The sequence below is a fragment of the Gallinula chloropus genome (genome assembly GCF_964237585.1).
Source record: "Gallinula chloropus genome assembly, chromosome: 17".
Classification (NCBI taxonomy): domain Eukaryota; kingdom Metazoa; phylum Chordata; class Aves; order Gruiformes; family Rallidae; genus Gallinula; species Gallinula chloropus.
The window spans coordinates 3,124,865-3,150,801 of NC_140102.1; the positions used below are offsets into that span (position 1 = coordinate 3,124,865).

The 25,937-nt window shown below is 39.3% G+C and overlaps 1 protein-coding gene across 1 annotated transcript; it reads left to right on the forward strand.

The window, feature by feature from the left end:
* Nucleotides 1-135: 135 nt before the first annotated feature.
* On the forward strand, nt 136-25,937 carry SLC15A4 (solute carrier family 15 member 4; the record flags this gene model as incomplete). The annotated part of the gene is made up of 8 exons (XM_084271886.1): nt 136-705; nt 7,630-7,925; nt 8,765-8,933; nt 9,926-10,003; nt 12,763-12,931; nt 17,398-17,553; nt 22,554-22,712; nt 25,789-25,937. 8 exons carry the CDS (start codon nt 136-138, stop codon nt 25,935-25,937), a joined length of 1,746 nt encoding a protein of 581 aa, XP_084128012.1.

A 25,937-nucleotide genomic window follows, 5' to 3' on the forward strand; every position in this document is an offset into this window, starting at 1 on the left:
CGCGCTCGGCCAATAGCGCCGCTCCGTCCTGCGCGGGGGCGGGCCGAGCTAGGTTTAGTCGCGCGGCCGTGGGCCGAGTTTCCTCTGGGCGGGCCGGGAAGCGCGGCGGGTCGCGGCTGGGGTCGGGTCTCTGCCATGGAGGAGGCCGAGCCGAGCGAGCGCAGCCCCTTGCTGAGCAGCGGGGAGCGCGGGCGGGCGGCGAGCAGCGCTTTCCACGGGCGGCGCCTGGCTTGCGCCGCTGTGCTGCTGGCTGAGCTGCTGGAGCGAGTGGCCTTCTACGGCATCACCTCCAACCTGGTGCTCTTCCTCAACGGGCCTCCCTACGGCTGGGAGGGTGCCCAGGCCAGCCAGGCCCTGCTGCTCTTCATGGGCATCACCTACCTGGTGTCGCCCTTTGGCGGCTGGTTGGCCGATGCCCTCCTGGGCAAGTTTGGCACCATCCTGCTCAGCATGGCGCTCTACCTGCTGGGCATGCTGGCTTTCCCTGTCATTGCCGCTCCGCACACCCGCCAGGGCCTCTGTGGGGACATCCCCTTGTTCCCCGTAGAGAACTGCTCCTCTCCAGCAGGCAACGCCACCATGGCGCCTTGCTCCCAGGTGGGAGCCACCCGCTACTGTGCCACCGCCACCTTCGTGGGACTGGTCCTCGTGGGGCTGGGCGTCGGGTCGGTCAAGGCCAACATCACCCCTTTTGGGGCAGACCAGGTCAAGTATTATTTGGCAGCTGCTGAACTGTTTGTGGGGGCCAGTCTGGATGAGGGGATGGCTGTCAGTCGTGCAGAGGGGTTCGCCTTGGTGGGATGGAAGGTGTGCCTACCGATTCACATCTCTGTCGGTGTTAAGTCTCAGAGGGAATCAGGTCATCTTGCTTTGCTCCCTGTGCAATACCAGCTGCTAAATGGTACCCTGCTAGATAGAATTTTGGTGTCTGATGTCTAATCTCTTTCGACCCTTGGTTTCATGGTAGCCCTGCTTGTGTGGTACCTGGTTTGTCTAGACCATCACCAACTTGAGGAGTTGGCTTGAACATTTAATGGCCGTTAAGTAGATTTTTAATTATGCTCCATTGTGGAGTTTGTACCCTGTTAGTTTCACTCGTCAGGAAAATCTGCCATGTAAATTTGAGCTGTGACAAGGACAGCATGGGCCTCCTATGGCAGTGGTTAGAGGGCTTTTGTCATCCTGCATGAAGTGAAGAATGGAGAGCAGACAGCTTTTTATGCATTATTCTCTGTGTACTTGCACTGTGCCCTTGAGTGATGTTTTTGTGCAGGCTAATGTTGCACCAGATCGTGGGTGGGAAGGTGCTCTCAATGTGATACACATAATACCTGGGCCATTATGGTAAGAGATGTCCTGTCAGATGATCTTATGTGGATACACTTCAGCGATACCATTCATTGGGTCATCGCTGAAGAACCAAGTGGCTCTAGAATGCAGTGGTTTGTGAATTTTACAAATGTTATGCTAAGTTAGTTTGCTGGTTGTGGATACCAAATTGGAGTATAACTTCTGCTTTACAAATGGAACATTCCAGATGCTCAGTTACCATGCAACTTTTTAAACCAAACCATCCTTGATGACAAAGCAGGGAAAATACCTCTGATGCAGTTGCCTGTCTGTCTACTGGCCCACTGAGGTTCTGCTTAGAGCATGTGTCAGAAATGCCCTGAAATTCTTTGTGGGAGGTAGCATCTACCACAAGACCTTTGCCAACGGTACCTCTGTTCTCTGTTGTGCAGTTTACATTTGTCATTCTCTGGTGTTTCATTTGTTATAAATTCTGGAGTTGTGGGTGAAAGGCAGTATATAAATGTAAACATTATTACAGCCTCAGATTGCGTGTCCCTCATGTGTTGGTTCCGTTTAAGCCAGCATAAGCCCATCAAGTGAAATAGCTGTAATGCGACTTTATCTTGTAAGGTGTTTTTCAAAACTGACAGCTTATCCCCAGAACACTTTATGAACATTAAATATAAGAGATAAATAATGGCAGGAACGGAGCAAAAGACAAACTATTGCCAGTGGAATTGTAGCTGTTGTAGCCTGATTTTTTTTTTAAAGGCTTTTCCCCTGGGATTTCAAGGAAAACAGTTTTTGGCCAGGTTTGCAGATAATTCACAGTGATTTATGTAGGGTGAAGCAAAAGAAATACATCTTTCTGGTTCATAATAATCAGCAGAGCTCTGCTGAGGACTGAATTTTTCCCCCTCTCAGTTTTTCTGGCTTATCTATTGTTAAATATATTACAGCATACCACTTACCTTGCTGTGCAGTTCTGGGCCCTCTTGGGTGCTGTCTCCCTGCACAGGAATGTAGCAGCCTGCTGGGTAGATGGGTGTGTATTGCTGAGAATAAAGTCTGTCTCCCAGAGTCACATTCTTGATGGGCCAAAATACGGTGCAAACATGTTTTGGCTGGATGTCTGCTGATAAGGTTTGTCCTCTTTCTCTTAAATACAAACAAAGGAAAACATTAATTTTATACCCTGTACTTTAGCTGACATGAATCACTTTTCAGATTGATCTCTTAAAAATAGCCATGTAAATTTTTCCAGTTTCATGGATGATCTATACTTTGGGTGGAGTATACAAATAGAATAAGGACTTTTGTACTTAGAAGAAAAGAATCACTTTGTGGAAGCTAAATTCCAGTATGTGTTTTTCTTTGAAGTAGAAAAGGTGGAGTTTCTTAATTTCTTTTAAATGAGTGCTTGTAGGTGTGCTGCTGCATGTGACTGAGGAGACTTAACTTCTGCCAGTAAGCTTAGCAGAAAAACAGTTACTGCAAGCTAGGTATAAACCAGCTTTACTTAACCATGTTCATAAATAAGAGCCATTTTTCTAGAACTTCTAGAACTAGACCCATCATAGAGCTCTCAATCTGAGCTGATAGTGCTCAGAATAGTGTTTCTAATCATGTGATATAACCTGGCACTTTCCAGTTCCCCTTTTAAGTGTGAGTGTTTTGCAGTCACTTCCTTTTCTGTGCAGCAGTGTGTGGCTTCTGTAGTTAGGAAACAATATGACTCTCCCTCCTTATTGTGAAAGCTGGCTAAGCTTCAGCATCGAAGCCAAAATTAGTAGTAGACTACTGATCTAGTATCAGCTATAATAATTTTTCTAATTATAGATGACTCTGTTTTGGGGTTATGGTGGTTGAGATGCTGGTTTAAACCCATAGTATTTCTTTCTGAATTGCCATTATAGTTATTAAATCTGTTCATCTCTAACCTGCCAAAAACATACCTTTGCTAAAAGCACTGCTGTTACAGTGGCATCACCAGAGGCAGGTTGTTACTGGAAATTTCCCGGTGTAAAGGTAGATGCCTGTAGACTAATTTTCAACTTTATCCATCTATTTATTTGTGCTGTATTTATTTTATATTTTTCCAGCCTCTGGGGAGGAATGAGGGGCCTTGCATAAAGAATCCAGGGTCACTAACTGCAACTTACTTTCTTCTTGTATTTGAGCTTCTTTAGGGACTGGATGTCAAAGGTGCTGCAGATGACAGTTTGAGAACTGAAGCTCTGGCATTCACAAGGGCAGCACTAACTCGTTTCTGTTTCCAACAGAAGCAGAATAGATACAGTGCCAGTGAGAGGAAGCAGACTGCAAGAATGGATTAGCCAAATTTTCATATCAAAATTCGGAATTGTGTAGCAACTGACTAGTACTGAACAGCTCTGTAACTGAGCTCTCTAGATGCACTTGAAGAATAAGTAGTGTCTGTAGTGATGGAATAGAAGGTCAGTAAAAGAGTAGATTTGGCTGTGGAAAACTGTTGTCATCTCTTTCTTTTGTAGGCTGGGGACAAGGGCCACCCTCTGCATTTTCATCCTGGCTCTGGTGTGTCACTGCTCACAGAGTTGGCTGGGATAAGTTTGGGAGTTCTTGTTTCATTTGTTGCTTGTGACTGTTGGTTGATCTCAGCAACAAATGAAAACTGCAAATGTCAGTAACTTAAATAATCTGGTTTTTTCTTTCATGTGAGTCAAACAGCAAGTCACAGCTTCGGGTCTGCCACGAGGTTATGGCATACTGGAACTCTGAAATGTTGGGGTTTAGGAAATACTTGAGATCATTAGCAGATGATGTGAGAAATTAGATCTCGCAGTGGAATGGTAGGCACCAGATGGTCACTAGCTGTGGCAAAGACAAGAAATGCTGTGGATAACTGTTTCTTTGAAAGTGACGTGGCTGGGAAATTCCTTTGTGACACAGCAAAGTGTCTAAGAACAGCAACTACAGAGAAGCAGTGATGCTTATGTAGATTCCTGGCTCTTCACTTGGAAATCTGGAGAAACCAATACAACTTTGATATTGTGCTGTGTAATATTTTTGCTTTCAAGCTGCACAAACTGCTTTGATTAATGCTTGGATGATCTCCTAAGAAGGATGTTGGTGTTGAAAAATGCAGGGGAGGGAAGGATAATTCAGCAAGTTCTCTTTCCTCTAAGGAGGAGGTCTCAGTGATAGCCCTAAGGACAGCTGTGCTCTGGAAGCTGCTATCAGTCAGAGTTACAACACCTGATGAAAGGTCATTAAAACTGAAGATCTAGTTCCTTTTTTCTTTCTTTATTTTAGTTGCATTTAAAATTTTGTGCTGATTGTAAGATGTTCACTCTATATCCTGAATGAGTTCAGGGTATGGCAGTGCAGAGTTACACAGCAGAGGTATCCTCTGCTCAGAGTAGCTGTAAATAACTGAACGATTACACAATGGCTGGAACATGGTGTTCCAGGCCACGAGGATTCTTTATCATTAAAACTGTGGTCAGAATTACATCTCCTCTGACCATAAACAGTCTGATACAAGTATTTTGGATTAGAAACTCATTTTGAGAACTGTTCCTTTACTATTTCAATCCAATGCTAGTAGGTCCTAGTTCTAAAACTCAGACTGTCACTGTGCAGCTCTTGCTGCATTTGGATTAACTATATTTAAAGGAGAGTTATGAGAGATTTCAAGAAAAACACCTTTTGGGCTGTAGAAAAATCAAGTGTTAGGTTACATTTCCTTTTGCAAAAGCTACACTGGATGTCTTGAAAGTAGCAGTATTATTTTATTTCCTCTTTAGAGGCCCACCTGAGTGCAAGCAGCAGTGACATGGCCAATGACCAACAAAACAGCTGTGGCCACAATGCTTAGAGTTGCTCCTTTCCTTCATTTCTTTGCTGCTGGGGGCTTTTGTAGCATATTTTGGTGGTTGTTTCTTTGTTTTTGTGGCTGGTGTGGGGTCTTCTTGTGGGCTTCTTTTTTAATTAAAATTTACCCTATATTTTAAGAGAGTAAAATACAGGCCAGTTGGGATGCTCCTTGTATGGTACGGTAGGTCATTCTGTATTTTCATTTCACAGCTCAGGTAATAGCCATTAGGGGGGAAACTTTAAGTAGTCCCTTGTAAATGGAATATAACTAATACTTTGGGCAGCCAGTGCGATGAAAGGAACAAGAATTACCTTTCAACTCAACTGTGTTTTGGTAAAGACATCTTCATAGTTCTTCCACTTTGAAGAGAGATTCCACCAGCTAGTTTGGTGTGGTTTTTATCAAGTTATTAATGTTTGCAATAAAATGCCATAGTGGCATTTCAGATGTAGCTGCAGTGTCATTTTTAGTGCATATAAACACAGCTTGAGAAGGAAGCAGCAACTGGATTCTTTTAATTTTAAGTCTGGGGTGTGCCTGTCCCTTGAGCATCATGTTCCTTTTTGGGCACTCTGTTTCAAAAAGGATACTGGAGATGAGGAAGGAAATTTCAGGGAAGGGACACAGACATGGTCAGTAGTTTCCATTCAAGGAATCATGAAACAGTCTACAACTTCCTATCTCTGGAAAGGCAGCTAGAAGAAGATGTGACAATGTTTGTGGAAACAGTGGTTGGTGGAGAGAGGAAGAAGTAGACCAGGGATGGGATAAAGCTCTTCTGTGGTTTCCTGGAACTAGGTAAAATGAGTGAGTATAATACAGGGCAAGTTTGTAACAGCCAAACAGAGGTTGTTCTTCCCACTTTGTATTTAGCACAGGAACTCTTTGCCACAGGGTAATTATGGGTTCAAAAAGCTGACCTGGGTTCAGAGGCAGGCTGGACAAGTTCATGAGCTGTGATTATTAAGTACATAGAAGCCATCCGTGGTTCCAGAAGTTTCTCAGGAGCTAATGGCTGGAGGCTGGGATACTCAACAGACGCATCACGCTGTGCTTGCCCTGCTCTTACCCTTATCAGTTTGCTTTCATCTTCCATCTTTGCACAGAGCAAGGTTATTTATAAAAGGGAGGATGGGAAGTCATCTTCCTTGCAGAAAGAGAACCAAGACTTTATGATGAAGGAATCTTCATAACCTAGATTGCTATTTCTTGGTATAGGTTGGAGCACTGTGTTTACAATGGAATTGTTTGCCATTGGGGTTTCAGAGGAATTCCTACCTGAGTGCCTAACAGTGCTGTTAACTCTGCATAGGAGTAAATGCCTTAATATTTCTTTTGTTAGATGTGGTTAAATAATACAGATGGGTTTGTGCACCACTGAGAAACTGGGAGCTGTGAGTGAGAACTGACAATGTTAAAAGCTAAAGGCAGATCTTTCGAAGATCCGGCAAATGAGGAAGGGAAACTTACAATTAGAAATCAAAAACACTGACTCAGCAAGACTGGTGCATGGACCTGGCTTGTAGTCACTGTTAATGGTCTTTAAGTCATAAAATACTGACAACTATGGTGTTATGAATTCTTCTTCAGACTAGTTGATCTTTTTAATGCATTTAAAATTTTAACTTGCATAATTTCTCTTACATTGCATCTTATGAGTGATGCTGGGTTCCTGTGACTTAATTACAAAACATGGGGTGACTTATAGTAGGCAATACAGAATAAAGAGTGATGGTGAAAACTATGCAGGATAATTCTATAAACAAGGGTTGTTGTTACTTTCACTGGAGAGATACTGAGACCTTCAAAGAGAAAGAACAGCTCTGTGAACAGTGCTGACAATAGATAAGTGTTCACTGGGGTAAATGCCTCAGGCAACCCAAGTTTGTTTGGGTTTTAAAGGTCAAAATGGTAAGGCTTCAGTTTATGTTCTGATGAGAAGCATTAGGACTGTGCTAAAATTTAAATTCGTGCTTTAATTACCAGGAAGTCATTTGATGCTTAGAAATGGAATATGGCTAACTGTTATGTGTGTGTAGTCAGAAGAAGCAATTGTTACAATACTGTAAATTCATGAATTTTTAGGTAGTTTAACTTTTTTTAACTGAAAAAAATATGAATAGTTATTTCAATGTCTGTGGACTATGGTATGTCAACCTGAGTGAGCTTTGTCTAGAGAAACGACTAAAAAAGAGACAGTGTAGCAGCAACAATAAAAGCCTTTATGGGGAAGCTTTGTAGTTTAGCATTGTATGGCTGTTTTTATCCCTAAGCTGAACTTCTAGAAGGTCACTGATATAATGGGATAGCTCAGCAAGTTGTCATTTCATCAAATACCATGCCAAGCCCAAAACGAATCAGTTCAGTATGACTCTAAATTAAACCTCAACTCTTCAGTACATTGAACTTGATTGAATTCTAATAAACAGGCTTCATTTTCTTCAGAAATTGAACAACTTGTTTTTAATATTTTCCAGGTGAAGGATCGGGGTCCAGAAGCCACCAGAAGATTTTTTAATTGGTTTTATTGGAGCATTAATTTGGGAGCTATTCTCTCTCTGGGAGGCATTGCATACATTCAACAGAACGTGAGCTTTGTCATTGGATACAGTATCCCAACTGTTTGCATTGGGATTTCCTTCATGGTTTTCTTGTGTGGTCAGAGTTTCTTCATCACAAAGCCTCCTGACGGTAGTGCCTTCACAGACATGTTTAAAATCCTTGCCTATTCTTGTTGCTCAAGAAAGAGACACATGGAACATTCAACCCACAGGTTTGTAATGTGCTCTTTTGGATAGTCTGGATTCAGTGAATCAGCCCAAGAGTTGCAACTAGATAACTCAAAACTGTCTGTCAGTAAGTCGCACTAGAGAATACACTAGAATATGCAGGTTTGGTTTGAGAACTAGAATTGGGAAATAGGAGTCTAGGAGATATATTTGGGGAATTCTGGGATGAGAGGCACATTTTGAGATCCCTGGATCTTCAGGCTGCAAGATCATGCCTGCTGTTTCCAGTGCAATGCTGTATCTTGCCAGTTCAGAATTTCTGAAAGTCTACTGTAACCAAAGTATGCTGCTTTTAAGCATTAGTTAACCTTCTTCTCAGCTTAGATGTGTTTATGGGATGTCTCCTGTTTCGAAAAACACTGTCATCTGCATTTAATGTTTAAGTGGCTTGATAGGCAGCCAAAATGTGCATTTGCTTCTTGCTTTCCAAATGGTTGCTCCACTCATAAGTGGTGCTCATGCAGTACTGGTGGCTGAGTTTAGTCACTGCTGATAAGAGATGCTGGATGCCTCCTCTGCAGTGGGCTTTCATGTGTTCAGGTTGTAAAATCAATTCAGAGAATTAGAATAACCTGTATTTTGTGACACTGTTAAGTTCAGCATGTTGCAGTGCCAGTTCATGTGTAGAGGGGAGGATGGGAGGTGAGGAAACCTTTGTAATGGAAGTTTCCAGCTTGTGCTTTCACTTGCTGCTTATCCATTCTGGCTTCCTTGTTTTGCTATAAATTACGGGGGTACCTTATTTTGTAAATCTGTCACAAGATTGTCAGTTGTGTCAGTTTTAGTTGTTGTTTAACTACATGTTTCCAATTCTTTTCAAAAGCGAAGGCCAGGGTGTGCTTCAGCAACCTCGCAAGCAAAGCCTGTTTGAGATGGCCAAGCTGTCTCATGGGGGCCCATTCAGAGAAGACAAAGTAGAAGATGTGAAAGCTCTTGTCAAGATTATCCCTGTCTTTTTGGCTTTAATACCTTACTGGACAGTGTATTTTCAAGTGAGTAGTTTCAAATGGATATATATTTATTTTATATTTAAAAAAACCCCATAAATTCTAATTTCAGGGCCATAACTTCCTCTCTTCCCAGTTACATTTGAGAGACTCTCAGGTCACTTGCATTAAGTTGCAGTTCTGGGCCTGTGTTATAAATCCGACTCCTGAAAATTACCCCCCAGAGCAGTTCCCTGGAGAAAACCCACAAAAGCTTTTGGGGGAAACTGTTTACTTAGAGTTCAGTAACTGTGAATCTAAAGAAGGTGAATATTGAACATGATTTGACAGTTTGAATTATTAACCATGTATTCCTGAATGTTAATTACTTGCCTTTCACACACCTGGCATTGCATCTCAGGAATTATTTTAATACTGTTATGTTAACAAAAATAATGGTAGCTTCTGAACTTTTTTACTTGCTAGATAAAATTATTGTAGGAAGCTGTGTTACCTTACCAAGATGCCAAAGTATCTAATTTCACATTTTCCTTGGGGCTCTTTCACAAATATGAAGCTTACCCTGAAGTTGAGGTGTGAAAAATGGCTACTAAGAATACTTTCAAATAATATTTTGACTTAATAAAAAAGAAAGTAAAATCATTAAAATCATAGTTAAAACTAACAGTCGTACAATTTAACACATTGCACTCTATTTCATCTTACAGTTGATTCAGATAGGTCAGGATAAGTGTTCTAGATTTCATTTTCATTAACTTCCTTCTGGGTCTTGTGTCTCAGTGAGGTGAATTAGGATAGCAGATACAGTTTGGGGGAAAAACGTGCAGAAATTGTTTTTAAACTAACATGAATGATTCTTTGTGCTTTCAGGAAGAATAAGACTTAAAGTCATGCAATGTTATAATAATAATTCTCTTTGCTTTGCTATATTGGCACTTTACCTGTGTATAGTCTGTGTCAGATATCAGAAATGTAGGAATGTCTTGGTCTCTGTACTCCTTGTCCAAGTCATCTCAACTCTTCTTTCCAAATGCTAGATGCAGACAACGTATGTACTGCAAAGTCTCCATCTGAAAATCCCTGAAATATCAAATGACACCAACTCTATTCATACGGTAAGCAGGGCAAAACAAGGGAAAACTCTCTGTTCTTCAGGGGAAATGCAAAATAAGGAAGTATTGTACAGAAACTCCACAGACATTGGGCATTTAGAAGCATGACATGTAATACAGAGGTTTAGGCATACGTACAGGCATACGGAGTTCACACTCTGTTTGGAATGTGTTCAGATAACTTTCACTGCTTTAATTAAGAGTGTCTTTATCCTTCAGTGGACAAAGTGTGATCTTTTCAAAAAGTTACTTAACTGAACCATTCCTGTTTGCAAATTGGGACTCTGAGATACACTTGTAACTACATTCTGCTTAATCAATATTCACTGTACCTTGCATCAGTTTAGCATATTGAAGGAAGATATTCAGTCAATATTTTCCAGGAAAGGCTGGCATGGTGTAATTGCAGAAGCAGGACTGAGAATAAAAACAAAAAGTATGAATATAAATTATTAACAGGCTTAGTAAATGTTCTTTTGAAATTAACGTTCTTCTGTTTTATCTAAAATTTGTATCAATAAGCCTGAATGGCTTTGGTCTCTTTGCAGATCAAAACCAAAAATGCTTGTACTTAATTTTTCTGTGAACTTGCTTGAAATCTGAGCTGCTCTCAATCACAGCTGAGGGCTTAAGGGCAGTTAGTGATGCTGGCTAAGGAAGACTTCTGAACCAACCAAAAATACACTTACTTTTACATAGTTATAAAAATCTAAAGAACAAGTAGTCAGAGACTTCTTTAGTTAAATGCATGACAGCAGCAAAAGGATTAAAATCAAATTTCCACAACCAAGTTCTCAGTTTGTGGGGTTTTTTGGTTGGTTTTGTTTTGATGAAGGGGTTTCTTTTTTGCCTAGCTTTTAGGCATGGAAAGCCATTGCCACTTTCATTCCAATGTTCAGTTTTGTGGTGTTTGAGTTGCAAGTTCATTTAATAATAAGATACTTTCTTATGTAAAAATTGTAATAAGTCTGAGGTTTCTGGTTTAGTTGCATCACTTTTAATTGCAGTGGATTTTTTGGGGGTGGTTTGTGGTTGGGTTTTAGCATATACATAATTCTGCTTCATCCAGCTTAGTACATTTACATTTTGATATGTAATCCACTTTGCTCTTTTCACTGAGCTTTTCACATTTCTTTATTGCTCAGGTATGAGGGGAGATATTTTTTTTTTTTCCTGCTATTAGGAACCACATGACTGTCTTAGAACATTGTCAGTGTTGGGCTAGAGACATGGATTACTAACAAAAAATTATTGTCTAGAAATGAACATGGAGCTTTCCTCACAGCCCTTTTTGAGGTGAAATTGTTTTCAAGTTGTGAATAGAAAAAAATAGGGGAAAAAGGCTTCCAAGTGGGGTTTTTTTGCTGAATAGTCTTTAAAATACCACTCAGGCCACATAGCCACTTTTCTCTAACTTAAAACCACAAAGATCGAGTAATGTTTTAGTTTGGGTTGAAGTCTTTCTGTACCAGCTTGGTTGGTTTGCTCAGAAGAGATGCTAAATATTATTAAGCTCCATAGAAATTGTCTCATTCATACAGACAGGAATCTTATTGTCAATTCCTGAATCTTGCAAATTAGAAAGGATGCCTGTGTTACACCATGCTCTTTGTTCGTTTGACAAGCCTAATTTAATTGGAATTGAATTTTGTATTAGACTAGTAAAACTGTTTTTCCTCTTCTGTGGCATATTTCTGCAAGTTCTAACCCTAATAATAGAAGAGCTGCAGAACCTGGCTATTAAATACTTTACATAACTGTAATAGAAAATAGTTTAATTCTGCCAGATGACAGCACTGGAAGCAAAATAGTAGGGGTGGTTTAATTGCATTAAATCTCTTCCTGACTTGTGTGCCATTACTACTGACTTTGAATGCTTTTAAAAGTGTATCTTGGGATGTATTCATTTAAATAATGTGTACAATTTTGTTTACTAGCTTTGAGTTGCATAATCAATCATTTCTCAGACAGGTGTTCTATGAGTAAAAAAAATCTTAATTCTAGAAAAGCTCCCAAAGTGTTTTTTTTCCTTAAATGTATTTCAGGATGTGTGCAGAAAAACTCAGATGTTGCCATAATGCTAATGATTATCTCATCTTTCAAAAGGAATGAATATAGTTTTGCTTAGTTTGGTTTTAACAAAAAATTACTTCAGATTAAGGATGTACAACATGACCTCTTTGAAATGTAGAAATCTTATAAAAAGTCCTTTGCAAAACATCTCTGCTGTGTTCTACATTTTGTTTTCTTAGAGCACTCTCTTAAACCTGCCCAGTAATTTTCTATTCCTCATTTTCCCTGAACTATGTGCAGTAACATTTGCTTTTGTGAAAAGAAACTTTCTGCTCTGAGCACTTGATCTTAGTTCCCAGTGGAAAGTTCCTACACCCCTGCCTTCCCTCTCATTCCCCCCCCCCCTTCAGAAGAAAAACAAGAAAGCCAAACAAACCCAACACCTACCTCAGTACAGCTGGAGATGCAACTTGAAAGTGAGAACATACAATCCTGTTGGAGTTACTATGGTGAGGAATCATTTGTGCTTCCAAGCTAACAGAATTACAAACTGCCAAATTAATTGAAAGCCTGAATAGCTGAGTTTTTCTCAGCTCTTACATACTCTTATTTTTCTTTTCACAGTGTCTGTCAGTGTACTTTGGTTTATTTTAGCTCTCAGGCTTCCATCAAAAATGTTTCCTTTGTAAAATAGTAAAAAATCAACCCTTAAGTCTGAAATTGCTAACTTAAGCCCTCTGTCCTTTCAGTTTCCAGCAGCCTGGTTGACTATGTTTGATGCTGTGCTTATTCTGATCCTAATCCCCTTAAAAGATAAATTGGTGGACCCCATCCTAAAGAGGCATGGCTTGCTCCCATCCTCACTGAAGAGAATTGCAGTTGGAATGTTCTTTGTAATGTGTTCTGCATTTGCTGCAGGTAAGGAAACAACTTGGAAATCAACTGACACAGTTATTATTCACAACATTTTTAAAATCCCTTTGTGAAATCTTAATTCAGGATTGTTCAGAAGTCTTTTCCATGGAATAGTTAGAATGCAGCTGCAGGGAGGCATTTCCCACAATGAAAGAGATTTTATCCCAAAGCTTCACTGAACTGACCATTTGTGGTTAACATTGAGCTGTTTGTCCTGCCTGGAATAGCCTTCAAGTATCTCTTAAAATCAACTTAGTAGTGAAGGTTTTCACATACAGTGTTACTTCCTTGTATGCTTGGTAGAAGAGAACTGTTTGCTTTCTTACCATGTTTTCTCAACAAATGCCTTCGTTTCATGATCAGTGTTTGGGTTGCCTGAACATTGTGTCCAAGTGTTTGGGTATGAGGCTGTTAGTTCTCCTAAAATACATGGTCCATGTTGCCTGATTTACTAACAATTTCTCTTGAAGTGGAATATTTATCCTGAAAAATAAATGAGTTCTGAAATAAGTATGTTCCTTCATACAGCCTGACTTCCAAGTATTAAAAATGTGAGTTTTTGCCTAAAATCCTTTCCCTTTATAAATAATAAAGCCAGTTTATGGCTGAACAAGAGGGGATTTTTTCTCCCCGGCCTTAATGTTCCCTAATGTTTGGGAATTACTTTAGTGTAAAATAGCTTAGCTATAGCAGAGAAGGAAAAAGATGGCAAGTCTCTTTGTACCATAAATTAGCTGCTTTTGAGGTGATTTAAAGTTGTTAAGCGCTGCTGATCTGGAACTGAAGGTCTCTGAGCAATGCTTCACAGAACCTATAGCCGTCACCTACTATCACTGTAAGGAACATATTGATAAAGCATTATAGCATTAAATAAATTAATTTCAGCACTTGTAGTGCCCTATATTTTAGGGAGAGGGACACTTTATATGGCTATTAAGATTTCTTTCAGTGAGAGAGATAATTACCTTATTAGGCCAAGGTCACTTTGTATGTGCACAAGTAAAGTTCTTAAAGCAAAGTCACTTAAACTGGGAATGTTTCTCTTATTCCATGTTACTTAGGACACTGCTAGCAGCAAAAGAAGATGATGTAAAACAGTTAAATGTCACCTCTTTAAATAGAACCTGCTGGCTCACATAGAAGGGAATTGAAAAACAGCAATATCTGTCTTTATTAGTACTGGGAGAAAAAGCAAATCAGGCTGTAATAGCTGAGTTGGGGAACGGTTTCATACAGCAGAATTCTTTCAAATGCTTTTTTTTTTCTCTTCCTTGTTCACCTACAAACGTAAGACATGATTTTGTAGGTTTGATCCTCCCCTAACTCTTCCACAGTAGAAACTGAGAAGGTGAATTCTTTGGGTGGTTATCTACAATCTGGTTGGAAAGTTTAACCTTGTGGAATAACTCCGCATCCCTCCTTAATAACGTGAATTTAAGAGCTTCAGTTGTGACACACTTTGGGCACAGGAAACTATTTCTAGGAGGGTGGGTGGAAAGCTGCTGTTGGTTTATAAGTTTCATTAAAATTTTATTTTCTCATTTAATGATACTTATAGAAGCCATGTTTAAATATTCTTAAAATACAACATTACTTCCAACCATTTCTGCCTTAGAGAGAGATACTGATTAAAATCTTAAAACTTACTAACATGTTAATGTCTTAACTTGCAATCTTGGAAGTATCTTAATGATTTGTTTGTGCCATATTTCCATTTTAATTTATTTAACTGGCATTAGTTGTGGACAGTACTTAGGCTGCCTATTAGATTGTTTAGATTGTTTTAAATATCTTCTAAACTGGGTGAGAATACAACTGATTAGATTTAATGAACATCTGCTGTGTTTTATGCATTTTATAGTAAATCCTGAGCAGCAGTATTTAAGGTTATTCAACTGGAAAATCTACTTCATTTTATAGAGTTTAAACAATTATAGCAAGAACTTCAGATTCTTTTAACTGGTAAAACTAAGATTAAACTTGAAGCTTGTCTAAGTCCAAGAAGGAATCAATAGATTCTATATTCTGAAGGACTCAGCTTTGAAAGTGAATTTATAGCAAAGTTTGATATATTGCAGTTATGCTTTTATGTGGCTAAATGCCTCCTAAATCTGTTTGTGTTGCAAAGAGTATTAAACACATTAAGGATCACTAGATGTTTTGAGGTGAAATAATTGTGCTGAATATATATGAATGAAATAGTGTCTGAGCTCTTAGCTGATTGTGTTGCTTTGTTTACATTTCAATTAAGTTCCACTTTTAAAATGTGTCAGCTATATTAAAACCAAAATGTCAAGACATTTAGGTTTATTTTAATTACATCAGCTTTTCATAATTTAGAGCACACTGAGGTGGCTGAAGAGCTCAAGGTACTTAAGATGGATAAATGGTCACCTAAAAAGAAGTGAGGAGGGTAGAGAAAATGTGGTGGCCTGGCACTAAGAGGAGCTAAGCTGAGAACAGTTTTTCTCTCAAAACCAGATATTATTAAGGAAAAGACTTTTAAAAAAACCAAACAAACACATTTGGGGGCCTCAAGGTAATGCTTAGACAAATTTGAAATATTCTAACCTCTTTTCCCTCTAGAACTTTGGTGTCTCAGAAGATTAGACTGTAGAGCTGTGGTGAGATTTCATACTTGAATAGGTTCTGAGCTGCTATGAATGAGTAAACAGGGGTTACTCAAATGCAGCTTCCCATCATTTTCAAAGTGCTTTTTAAGTAAGTCACTTGTTAACATGTGCTCCCTCAGTCTGGCTTGCAGAGCTCTGGCTCTAACTCCCTACAATGGTGAAATACAACCTGATTTCTTTATGCTGGACTATGTATAGGGACTACAGGGAGCTTTCCTCCTGCTTTCTTCCCAGCTTGGGTCTCCTGCTGTGACCAGGACAGTAACAAACTGCATGTCGTGATACCAGGTGGTTTTGGTGAACACCAAACACTTCCCTTGGGTCACTGTCACTTAGCAGAGAGATGGTGATCTGCTTGGGCCCCTCAAGGCTTCTGCATCACAGGTTTGGAAGGAAACTGGAGAACAGATATCACATTGTGCATTAGAAATGGCTGGTGCTTGTTTATATGAAAAGCACTATTAATAGTCAACATCATTTTAAACATCTACATCATTCTTTGGCTGCCTCTAGGAAAGAAGCTAGACATGAGGAAGCAGATGTAATCACTTGTACATGGTATAATATCCATGAAGCTCTGTGGATGTCATCTAAACCTTGTACAATTTTTTTAGTAACAGGAGAGCTATTTTATGCCCCAAGATTAGGTCAGATCTTGACTTAATAAGTAGAAAGAGACCAAAACTGACAGGAACTAAATCGGTGGCCATGTGTGTGTAATGTGTTAGGAAGTAGTGTCATTGACTCAGCCTTGCTCCTCTGAATTGGTCATGAATAAATCCACCTTATTTTCAAAGATATTGAGAGTTCTTTTATAGAGGTCCCTTCTGGGTGAAGAGAGGAGTTTTATTAACTATTAGCTATTCTATGCATTTTATGTAACAGTGAGGCAAGTCTTTTAATCTGGGCACCTTCAACAAAGACCCTACAGCACTATTTGATATTCACTTTCTACTCTAAACTGTTGTGTTGAGCAAGCTAAAAACTGTCATATTTTACACTGTGGTGTCTATTTTTCATTCTACTTGAAGTGCTTTCTATGCAGTGTCTTGCTTGTAAATCAAGCTCCAGTATGTTTTTGGATCTCTTGGGATTGCAAGTGTCATATAAATGTCATGATGATATTCATGGAGGGTCTTACTAGTTCTACAGGACCAGTAGCCATTTCCATAAGCAAAATGGTTTGTAATTTGTTGGTACTGAGGTGGCAGTAGTAGTTGGCCAAAAGGAGATTGTCTTTAAACAGAAATCACCATACTTTGTACAAGAAAGCCCTCAGCTAATCCAACTGGAAAAGGGTTAAAGTATTTGTATCATTATTGCTGCTGAACCATAGAATGGTCTGGGTTGGAAGGGACCCCAAGGAGCACAGAGTTCCAACCCCCTGCCACAGGCAGGGCCACCAACCTCCAGGCCTGGAGCTACACAAGGTTGCCCAGGGTCCCATCCAACCTGGCCTTGAACACCCCCAGGGATGGGGCACCCACCCCCTCTCTGGGCAGCCTGTTCCAGCCCCTCACCACTCTCTCTGGAAAGAACTTCCCCCTAATAGCTCATCTAAGCCTTCCTTCAGCTTTAATCCATCCTCCTTGTCCTGCCATTATCTACCCTTTTAAGAAGTTGATTCCCCTGAATAAAAATGTAGTCACTAATTCTATGCCAGAACAACCATGTCTTGAAATAACAATAACAGAAGCAGTCTGAAATGCATTATGTTAGGAAATACATGTTCCCATTTTATCATTTGTAATTGCACTGCAGGGCTGAATCCTAATTTAATATGAAGAAACAATGTTTGCATCTCAGGTCAATCTTATTTCTCCCGTCTCCATGCAGGAATTCTGGAAAGCAACAGACTGAAAATTGTAAAGGTTAAAACAATTAATCAGACAATTGGAAATGTTACATACCATGCTGCAGATCTGCCAATATGGTGGCAGATTCCTCAATATGTGCTGATTGGATTCAGTGAGATATTTGCAAGTATAGCAGGTAAGTGTGTGCTTTAAATCTGCTTTCATATATATCACAAATGATGGATTCTTAGAAAAGAAGTATCTAATATTCTCAAATTATTATAAACTCAAGTGTTCCCAAATATTATATAACTTAATGTAAGTGGAAAAGCACAAAACCATCTTTCCCATTTGAAAACTTGCTGTATGTTTTCAAGACTGAATTTCAAGCAGAGCAACATTTAAATATTTGCATGTCATTCAGTGTGCAAACCCTAATGGAAAACAATAAACTCTTTCAACATTGTGTTTTAAAGCAGTATTGTTTCCTTTGAATTTTCCTCTGTGTGAATTGATGTTTTGGGGTGTTTTGGCTTGAAACTGAGATCACAGGATAGAAAGTCAAATAGTCAGTGGAAACACTTTTCTGAGGGGAAAAAGGAAACAATATTTAGATAGATTTATCTCTAGTTTAAATTCATGTTGCTTGGGTTTTACATCTCTGAAATAACAAAAGTGATAATCTGAAGTAATTTTAAAAATATTAATAATGAAGTCCCTAGTTTTATGCAGTTTTAGCTGCTTTATTTATAGATCAGCTTTCCTGTAGTTGTGCTAGTCCTTCAGTGGGATACTAGATCAACTGAAACATTGCTCAGATCTTGCCTTTCTTGAACAAATGCAAGAGACAAATTTCTTAATACTGTTCTGTGTGATGCAGTGGACAACTGTGGGATCATATTGATTTTTTTAAGCTGAAAGTGAAGTGGGAGGAGAGGGTTAAGAGGACTATAAAATCTTATTTTCTGGTCTGCTTCATATACATGCAGGGCTCATTAGCAAAAGGAAAGCACAGGCAATTTATCTGTTGTCATTGCAGTATGCCTAACACTGGTTTACTGTGATTAAACAAGTGAAATGCTATTGTGAATCTCTTGGCACAGTGTTTACATATCTAGAGCTTGGAAACAATGCTTAGTTACCAGTGAGAGAAACCTTTCATGATTATAGAAGTAGCTATTCTGATACTACTTAAATAGAATTGCAGAGCCAGCTGATGTAATACATTGGAACTCCTCCAGTGCCTGATTTAAAAATAATTTAGTATTTGCTTTACTGGAGTTACTTATTAATGTGTTGAAATACTGTTTTGGAATACTGAACTTTGAAGATCATCCATTCCAACTGGCATTACATTCCACTCTTTCTTCACTTCCTTACACAGGATTCCCTGGTTTCATTTCCCCTCTAGGAAGTTACTTCCATTCCTCCCACTGGGCAAGCACAGGGCGTTAGAAGGAGATTCTCTAACTCAGTGAGATCTCATTGGTGGTAACCCCATCTATCACATGGCCCATTTGGGTTCCTGGTGGCAGGTGTTCTACTGCCATTGGTTTTTTAGGAAATAAAACAAGGTGGTTGGATTGGTTGCAAATAGAAGAGAATGTGGGGTGTTTTTGCTTGGTTGTTTTTTTTTTTCTTCTCTGTCTGCTTGTTTGCTCTGAGCTTTTCCTCTAGCTGTCTGGCCTGGGATTCCATGTGACTGGAAGAATTAGAGATATCCATTGCTCTGCCTTAGTTATTTGATATGCTGGAGGAAATCATTTTAGATATGGCTTTGTCTTGTGCATTCAGATGCACCAGTTGTGTACTCTCTCCTTCCTAGTGGACTGTAGGCTAATGTCTTGTGCCAGGTTCTGTTGGGAATGTCCCATCTGATACAGTAATGTGGAATCCTCCAGCAGGTAGCTCTGTACAGGCACATAGCATATACCTGGAAACCAGCACCTGGTACTCTTAGGACAGTAAACACAAGAACTGCCTACTGGATTGTACCAGGTGAATCCCCTGTGATTTACAGGCAAGTCCTTGAATTAATTTACTTCAATAAACAACTAGGAAGAAGTTGTTTATTATCTTTCATAATTTGTTCACAAGTTGTTCATTATCTTTGAAGCACACTAAGGGCCAAGCTGCTGAACACTTTGTATTCTCACTGGAAAGTATGTTTAGTGGTGCTGTCAGTATGTATCACCTGCTAGAGGACAGATCTGCACAGTCATTGCTGCCCTGTCTTCCAGTACAATTCCTTGGGTGTGAACAGTACCCAGCACAAATCCTAATGCATAAAAATCTGAAGGCTTGCTTAATTTAGATACTTATTAACACTAAGGCTGTATTTAGCATTTTTATCAAAAGACTAAAATGAGTTAGTGAGTTACAACCAATTAAATCTGAACTCAGAGAAACAGATGAGTTATCAGAAATGCAAGTATTTATGCAAAAACAAATAGATTTCTTCACCTTTACCCATTATTCTTCCTGACAGGCATTGTTAGTAGTTTATAGGTGTTGGACAGAATAAAATAAGAAACCTATGGGCAGGTTGTGGAAAGGTCAAGGACTTGGTGCATTCTGTTTGTTAAACTCCAAACCAAGGGTGGTTTTTTTTTTCAGTTGCTTTAGAGAACTTCTTGAGAAGTCAAATCTTTAAGGCTTACACTATTCTTACATGAATACTCTGCTGTTCTGAATTTACTGGGTCTGTACCAACAGCTTTATAACTTCAAAAACTGTTGGTCAACACTAGGTAAAATGCAAATGCTTCCCTTTCTTTCTTTGAACCAGAAATTCTATGCAGATTTTAATTGCTTTGTGTATTACACTTTTTTTCCCTGCCTTCTGATTGTTGTCTAAACTGAATTCTTACTATCTCTAAGAGGGCCTCTCAAGACTGAATAGAGTATACATTACAAGTTTGATATTAAAAGTTGATTAAGGCATCTACTGTGCAATCAAATTCAGCTTTAAAATACACAAAGTGTTAATAGTGACTTGGAAATGTTTATTGTGAACAAAAAGGGACTAAATACCAGAGAAGCAGAAACATACCCTTGTTTGTTTACTGCAAAACTAAGCATATTCCTATTAAGCCACATTAGTTACACTTGAGGTACCTTTAAAAAGATGACACACATTGCATTAATGTTTTGTATTATTCTGTCAATCCTGTTAAAGCACCCTTATTTAACTGGGAATCTTAATCTCACATGACAACACCAACTAGAGGGTTTAATTTCAAAACTGCTTGTTTGAGGTAGCATGAAATCGTTATCAATGGCTGCCAGCAGGCAGAAATAGCTCTGAAGGCAAAGAAAAGATCTTCTATTCTTTATGCCAGATTAAATATTGGGGTGGCTGGAAACATTATTCAAGTTTAGAAACGTGCCTTATTTTGTTGCAGGAAGTGCACAGTGCTACATCCTTTTTGTTTTGAGGCTTTAGGGTCTTTTTCCAGCAGTACCAATCACATACAGTCTATTTGTAAAGTGAACAAGAGAAGAGATGGGACAGATCCTCTCACGTGATACACTTGAGTTGAGCTTGTACAGAGTATCCAAAAGCCTGGTGACCAAAATGTGACTCATGTTCTGGAAAGTTGTGGCAGCAATGATAACTTGACAAGAGGCTACACAACAAGCTACTGTATCCTGGGAGTAATCTGCTTGTTTGGGTTTTTTTCCTGTAAGTGAAAATGGCCAAATACCCCTTAAAAATCTGAATTATTATATTAGTGGCAAAGCCTAGAAAAAACCCTGAGTTTTAATTCTCAAAATAAATACAATTTTGCTGCTTCCTCCCTCCCTTGTTTGCAGGTGTCTCTCAGTCTCTGCAGCAATTCTTGCATTACAGTTTGAATTTACAGGAACCCACACAGCTGAGCTGCACAAAGAATGTTTCAGTTCCCTTCTAGAGTCATGGACAGGTTGCTGTGGGCCATTCTACCCAGTTGTGCAAAGGAGAAGACAAGCAGCATATTGGTTAGCAGAGATTTCTTGGGTGGCAGTGCAGAATGCTGTTAGATCAGTGAACAATACAGTTCTCTTTATAAGAGCAATGTTCCTCCCTCACACCAGGCAAATTGATCTATTTGGCTTGAAGTGTTAAGCCTTTTCTTGCAAAAAAATGCCAGTGCATTTCTATTAAACTCTGTCTGGAGTAGCAGAAGTCAAATGCCAGTAATGGTGTAAGTAAAGCATACCTTTATTATTCAGGACACAGGGATTTTTGCCATTTTCAGGCACAATGCTCTTTTTGCCAAGAAAAATGTTAGATGAGGTAGCATTAATTTTCAGTGTGAAGCAGATTGTTTTAAAACAAGCATTTCACCTGTCAGAGAAAAAGCTCTGCAAAGAATGTACTTGACTGTCTCTTGTGAATAATCCCATTTGAGTTTTGACAGGAGTATTATTCTAAAAAGGAGAGTTAATCATGGGCATTAGTCTTTGCAAGGCAGAACCTAACCCAGTGTGTTCTGTTGGTACTCAAGTGGAGTAGCACAGATTGTTCAAATTGATGACACTGGTATGGCTCTGCTTCAGGTTTATTGCTTGAAATTTGAGTAAGGATAGTTTAAAGTTGAAGTCCTATTTCAATAAGTCTTAAAAAGAATAGCAAGCAAGGAGCTCAGAATTCCAGGTGAAAAAGTAAATTAAAACTAATTACTGCCTTTCCAGCTACAATTAATGTCTCTGCAAATTTTGAGATACAGACACTGAGTCTGTGAGACAAATGTTCATGGTCAGTGTAAGAGTGACCTTCAGTTCCTGAGTGCTTTGTTCTCAGCAGTGAGTGCTGGGTGCTGTGTAAATAGGGCACAAGGGGTTGGGCAATGGAGAAACAAGTCAAATGGGAAAGGTGGAACTTGCCAGGCTAGGCTCAGGTTTAAGGGATTTCCTGGAGGATAATTTTTGAACAGAAAAATGAATATCCTGCCTCAAAAGATTTCTTGATTTTTACCTGTGTAATACTAAGAGCCATGTGTGTGTTTCAAATGTTGTCCATTTAATGGGTTGATGTATTGATGACCTTTATCAGGTTTCATAAAGCAATTAGAGTGAACTGGGAACTGATTCACTACCCCAATTACCTGTCTCTTGCAATCCAAGACTAGGAACTTCTGTAACACTAATCTAGAACAAACTATTAGTGTTTTTTAGATCTTCCAATAGCATTTTCTTGTTTTGTTTTACACAGGTCTAGAATTTGCATATTCAGCTGCTCCCAAATCTATGCAGAGTGCTATTATGGGGCTGTTTTTCTTCTTCTCGGGGATTGGATCGTTTGTTGGCTCTGGATTGTTGGCACTGGTGTCTATTAAAGAAATTGGCTGGATGAGTAATCACACAGATTTTGGTAAGTTATTTTCAGTGTATTCATAAAGTAGCAGGCTTCCTTCAGAAGCAGTTAAGCACCAAGCATATGGAACTGTTGAGTCTTAGCACAGCTTTGTATTAAAAATATGAATTTTTCTACTGTTTTGTGAAGGGGAAAGTTTCATTTTGCATGTAAGTGTGGAGTAACGTGACTACGCAAAGCAGTGCATTATCCTCATGACAGCATGGGAAACGTGCATGTAGTATTTTGCCTCTAAGTCCTGTCAAGTATCTGCTTGGCTGTTACTGCATTTCATCACTAAAAATAAGGTAGAAGTTTTTGTATTTTAGTAAAAAGAATAAAAAATTATGTGTGGAAGAAGATGATGTTTGGTATAAAGCACTGAAATTACTTCCTGTGGTTATGGGGAGTAAAATGTACCTATCTCCCCCTCAGTGATTATTCAACTTCATATTTTCAAGAGATTTCTTCAAGATTACCATGAGTTAATTCTGCATTTCTGTCTGCTAGCTAGCTATACTCTTAAAGCCCAATGCATCATCTGCTTTGTATTGCCAGTTAAAGCTAAAAATAATCATTGCACCAGTAGGTGGCACCTTGAGAATTTCAGAAAATCATACCATCATCAATGGGCTAATTAGTTCCAACAGAAGGAGCGTGAAAAGCTCTTCAAATGTCTGCTAGACCTACTGGGTATGTCTGGCTTAAAAGTGCAGCCTAAAGGGCAAATTGGTTATGAGAGAATTGGCCATTCCAGCTTTATTTGCATGGTACCAGAAAGCAATGTTGTCTGGAACACTACCTGTGCCACAAGTGGCTGTCTTGGCTTTGTAAGTCGACCTTTAAAAAGCAGCAAAAGGTGACCAGTAGCCTTCAGTTTATTTATGAAAGTGCCTCACCAAATGCAGTAATCACATGGAGCCTTTTTCCCAATCCATTTCAAAATTAGAAGAGCATCTTTTTCTGCAGTTCTGTACAGAGATGATGCAGTTGATAAGGACTCCATCTGAAGATGATAATTGCATACTAATTAATACACGTGATATTTTATAGTGCTCTTATTAGCCTCTTGCCTCTGTTTTCTAAAGGAGCTTAAGAGAAGACAGTGCCTAAAACTCTCTGTAAAATATTTAGGTTGTACTAAATATATCCAGAGTTGGCTAGAACTAGAAGATGTTACCATTCATGACTCGTTGGTCATCTGTCTTAAATAAGCTGCTCAGCTCAGGGGATTGTCCTTTGGACAGCTGTCAGAACTGGATGCTTTTACCTTTCTTAGTCCAAAGATTGGATAGACGATTGAGCCTTCTCAGCAGCTATGCCTCATGCTCAAGGTTCAAGTGCTCAGTGAGTGATTTTGATTTGTAGCATCCATTGTTCATATCACTGCCTGTTTATCACTCAATTTCCAGTTAGTATAATGTTATTGGAAATTATGAAATTCCCATCTAACATTTACTTAGGTCTTTCAGGACATCCTGACTTACAAATGACTCAAGGATGAGTCTTTATGAATGAATGAACGACTTCTGAGTTTATAATTAGATGCTATATGGTAACTATAAGCATGTGCACTAGGTCTGTGCTGTTTATGCTAACTCATGGTATTGTTTGAAGTGACAGACTGCCTCCAAAACTGCATGAGAAAGTTCACTCCTCTGCTGGCACTTCAGTGTTGGTTGCTGCCATTGAAATTACTGTTGCTTCTCTGACAAAACCTGAGATTTCATGAGTTTAATATCCCAGCTCATAAAGGATAATTACTACTCTTTAAACACGTCTGCTCTTGAAATGGAGATTCACATGTATATTGTATTTTAAATGTCAAGGAAAGACCCTGTTTAATTTTATTGCATTTTATTATAAGTTCATTTAATTGAATCTTAAGTTTCAGTAATTAAAGTAATTTAATCTGAACATTTATAGGCATGCTGCATGAGCAGCTTGTTAGGATCGATGTATACTTCACTATTTTTACTCTCTCTAACCTTTTTGATAATCATAATGGTCCAATTGGCTGTGGCTCATGTGGCACGTTGGAAATGAGCCACAATATATTGTTCTTGGAAGTACAGCAATAGTTAGTGCACATTTCTTAATAGAGGAGTAATGCTTTAGCAGTGAGCTTTCTTAATTTAACATTATTTAATGTGATACAAATCACTAGTTTATAGCAACTTTGAGGGAGTGTCAAAGGTGAATGAAACCAAGAAGCAGCCGTGTGTGGCTTCATGAATTGTGAACTTTGTTCCAAAAGAAGGCTGAGAGAAAATCTCCGTAATTGCGTGCTTTCTATCTCCAGAGTTGCCAAACCTTTTCCTTAATAGGATTAATTTTTAAATGATTTTTATTTTATTTTTGACTTAGCTGAGAAGGGGGATACAGGGCTCCAGGTGCAGGAAGACTGTGTAGCCTTATTTACATGGGATTTACTTTCTTCACCACGTGAAAATACACATTGAGGTTTTTAGCTGCTTTATCTGAAGTGTACAAAGCATTGTGATGCTGCAGCAGGAGAAACCAGCCTTAGCAGAGGCAGAAGAAAAGGAATATTAACATGAGCCAGCAGTGTTCTCTGGCAGCTTGCAAGGCCAATGGGATCCTGGGCTCCATCAGCAGAGGGGTGGCAGCAGGGACAGGGAGGGGATTGTCCCTCTCTGCTCTGCCCTCCTGAGGCCCCAGCTGGAGTCCTGTGTCCAGAGCTGGGGTCCCAATACAAGAAAGATGTGGGACTGTTGGAGAGGGGTCAGAGGAGCCATGGAGATGCTCAGAGGGCTGCAGTGGGATAAGCTTCCCACAGCTTTTGGTAACAAATCATTCAGTAAAAGCCCATTGGCTGCTTCAGGGCTGTTACCTGGTGTAAGGCATTGTAGCATGAAGGAAAGCAACCCTCATACTGTGCACATCTGCCTCACAAGTTCTGTCTTTTGCTCTGCATAAATAAAAGTAAACCCATGCTGGCACATGGAAATGTGATTTGGGTTGGGTTTTGCCCATGTTCTGCAGAAAAGTCTTCACTAGTTAAGCTTGAAGTGATTAGCATTTTTGTTTGTATCATCTCTAGTAATCTTATTTTCTCCCCAATTCTTTCCAGGTAATATTAATGGCTGCCAATTAAACTATTACTTTTTTTTGCTGGCTGCTATCCAAGGAGCAACCCTCTTGCTTTTCCTTATTGTTTCTGTGAAATACGATCATCAGAAGTCGAAGATTAATGAAGTGGCTGCCAATGGGAGGATCTGA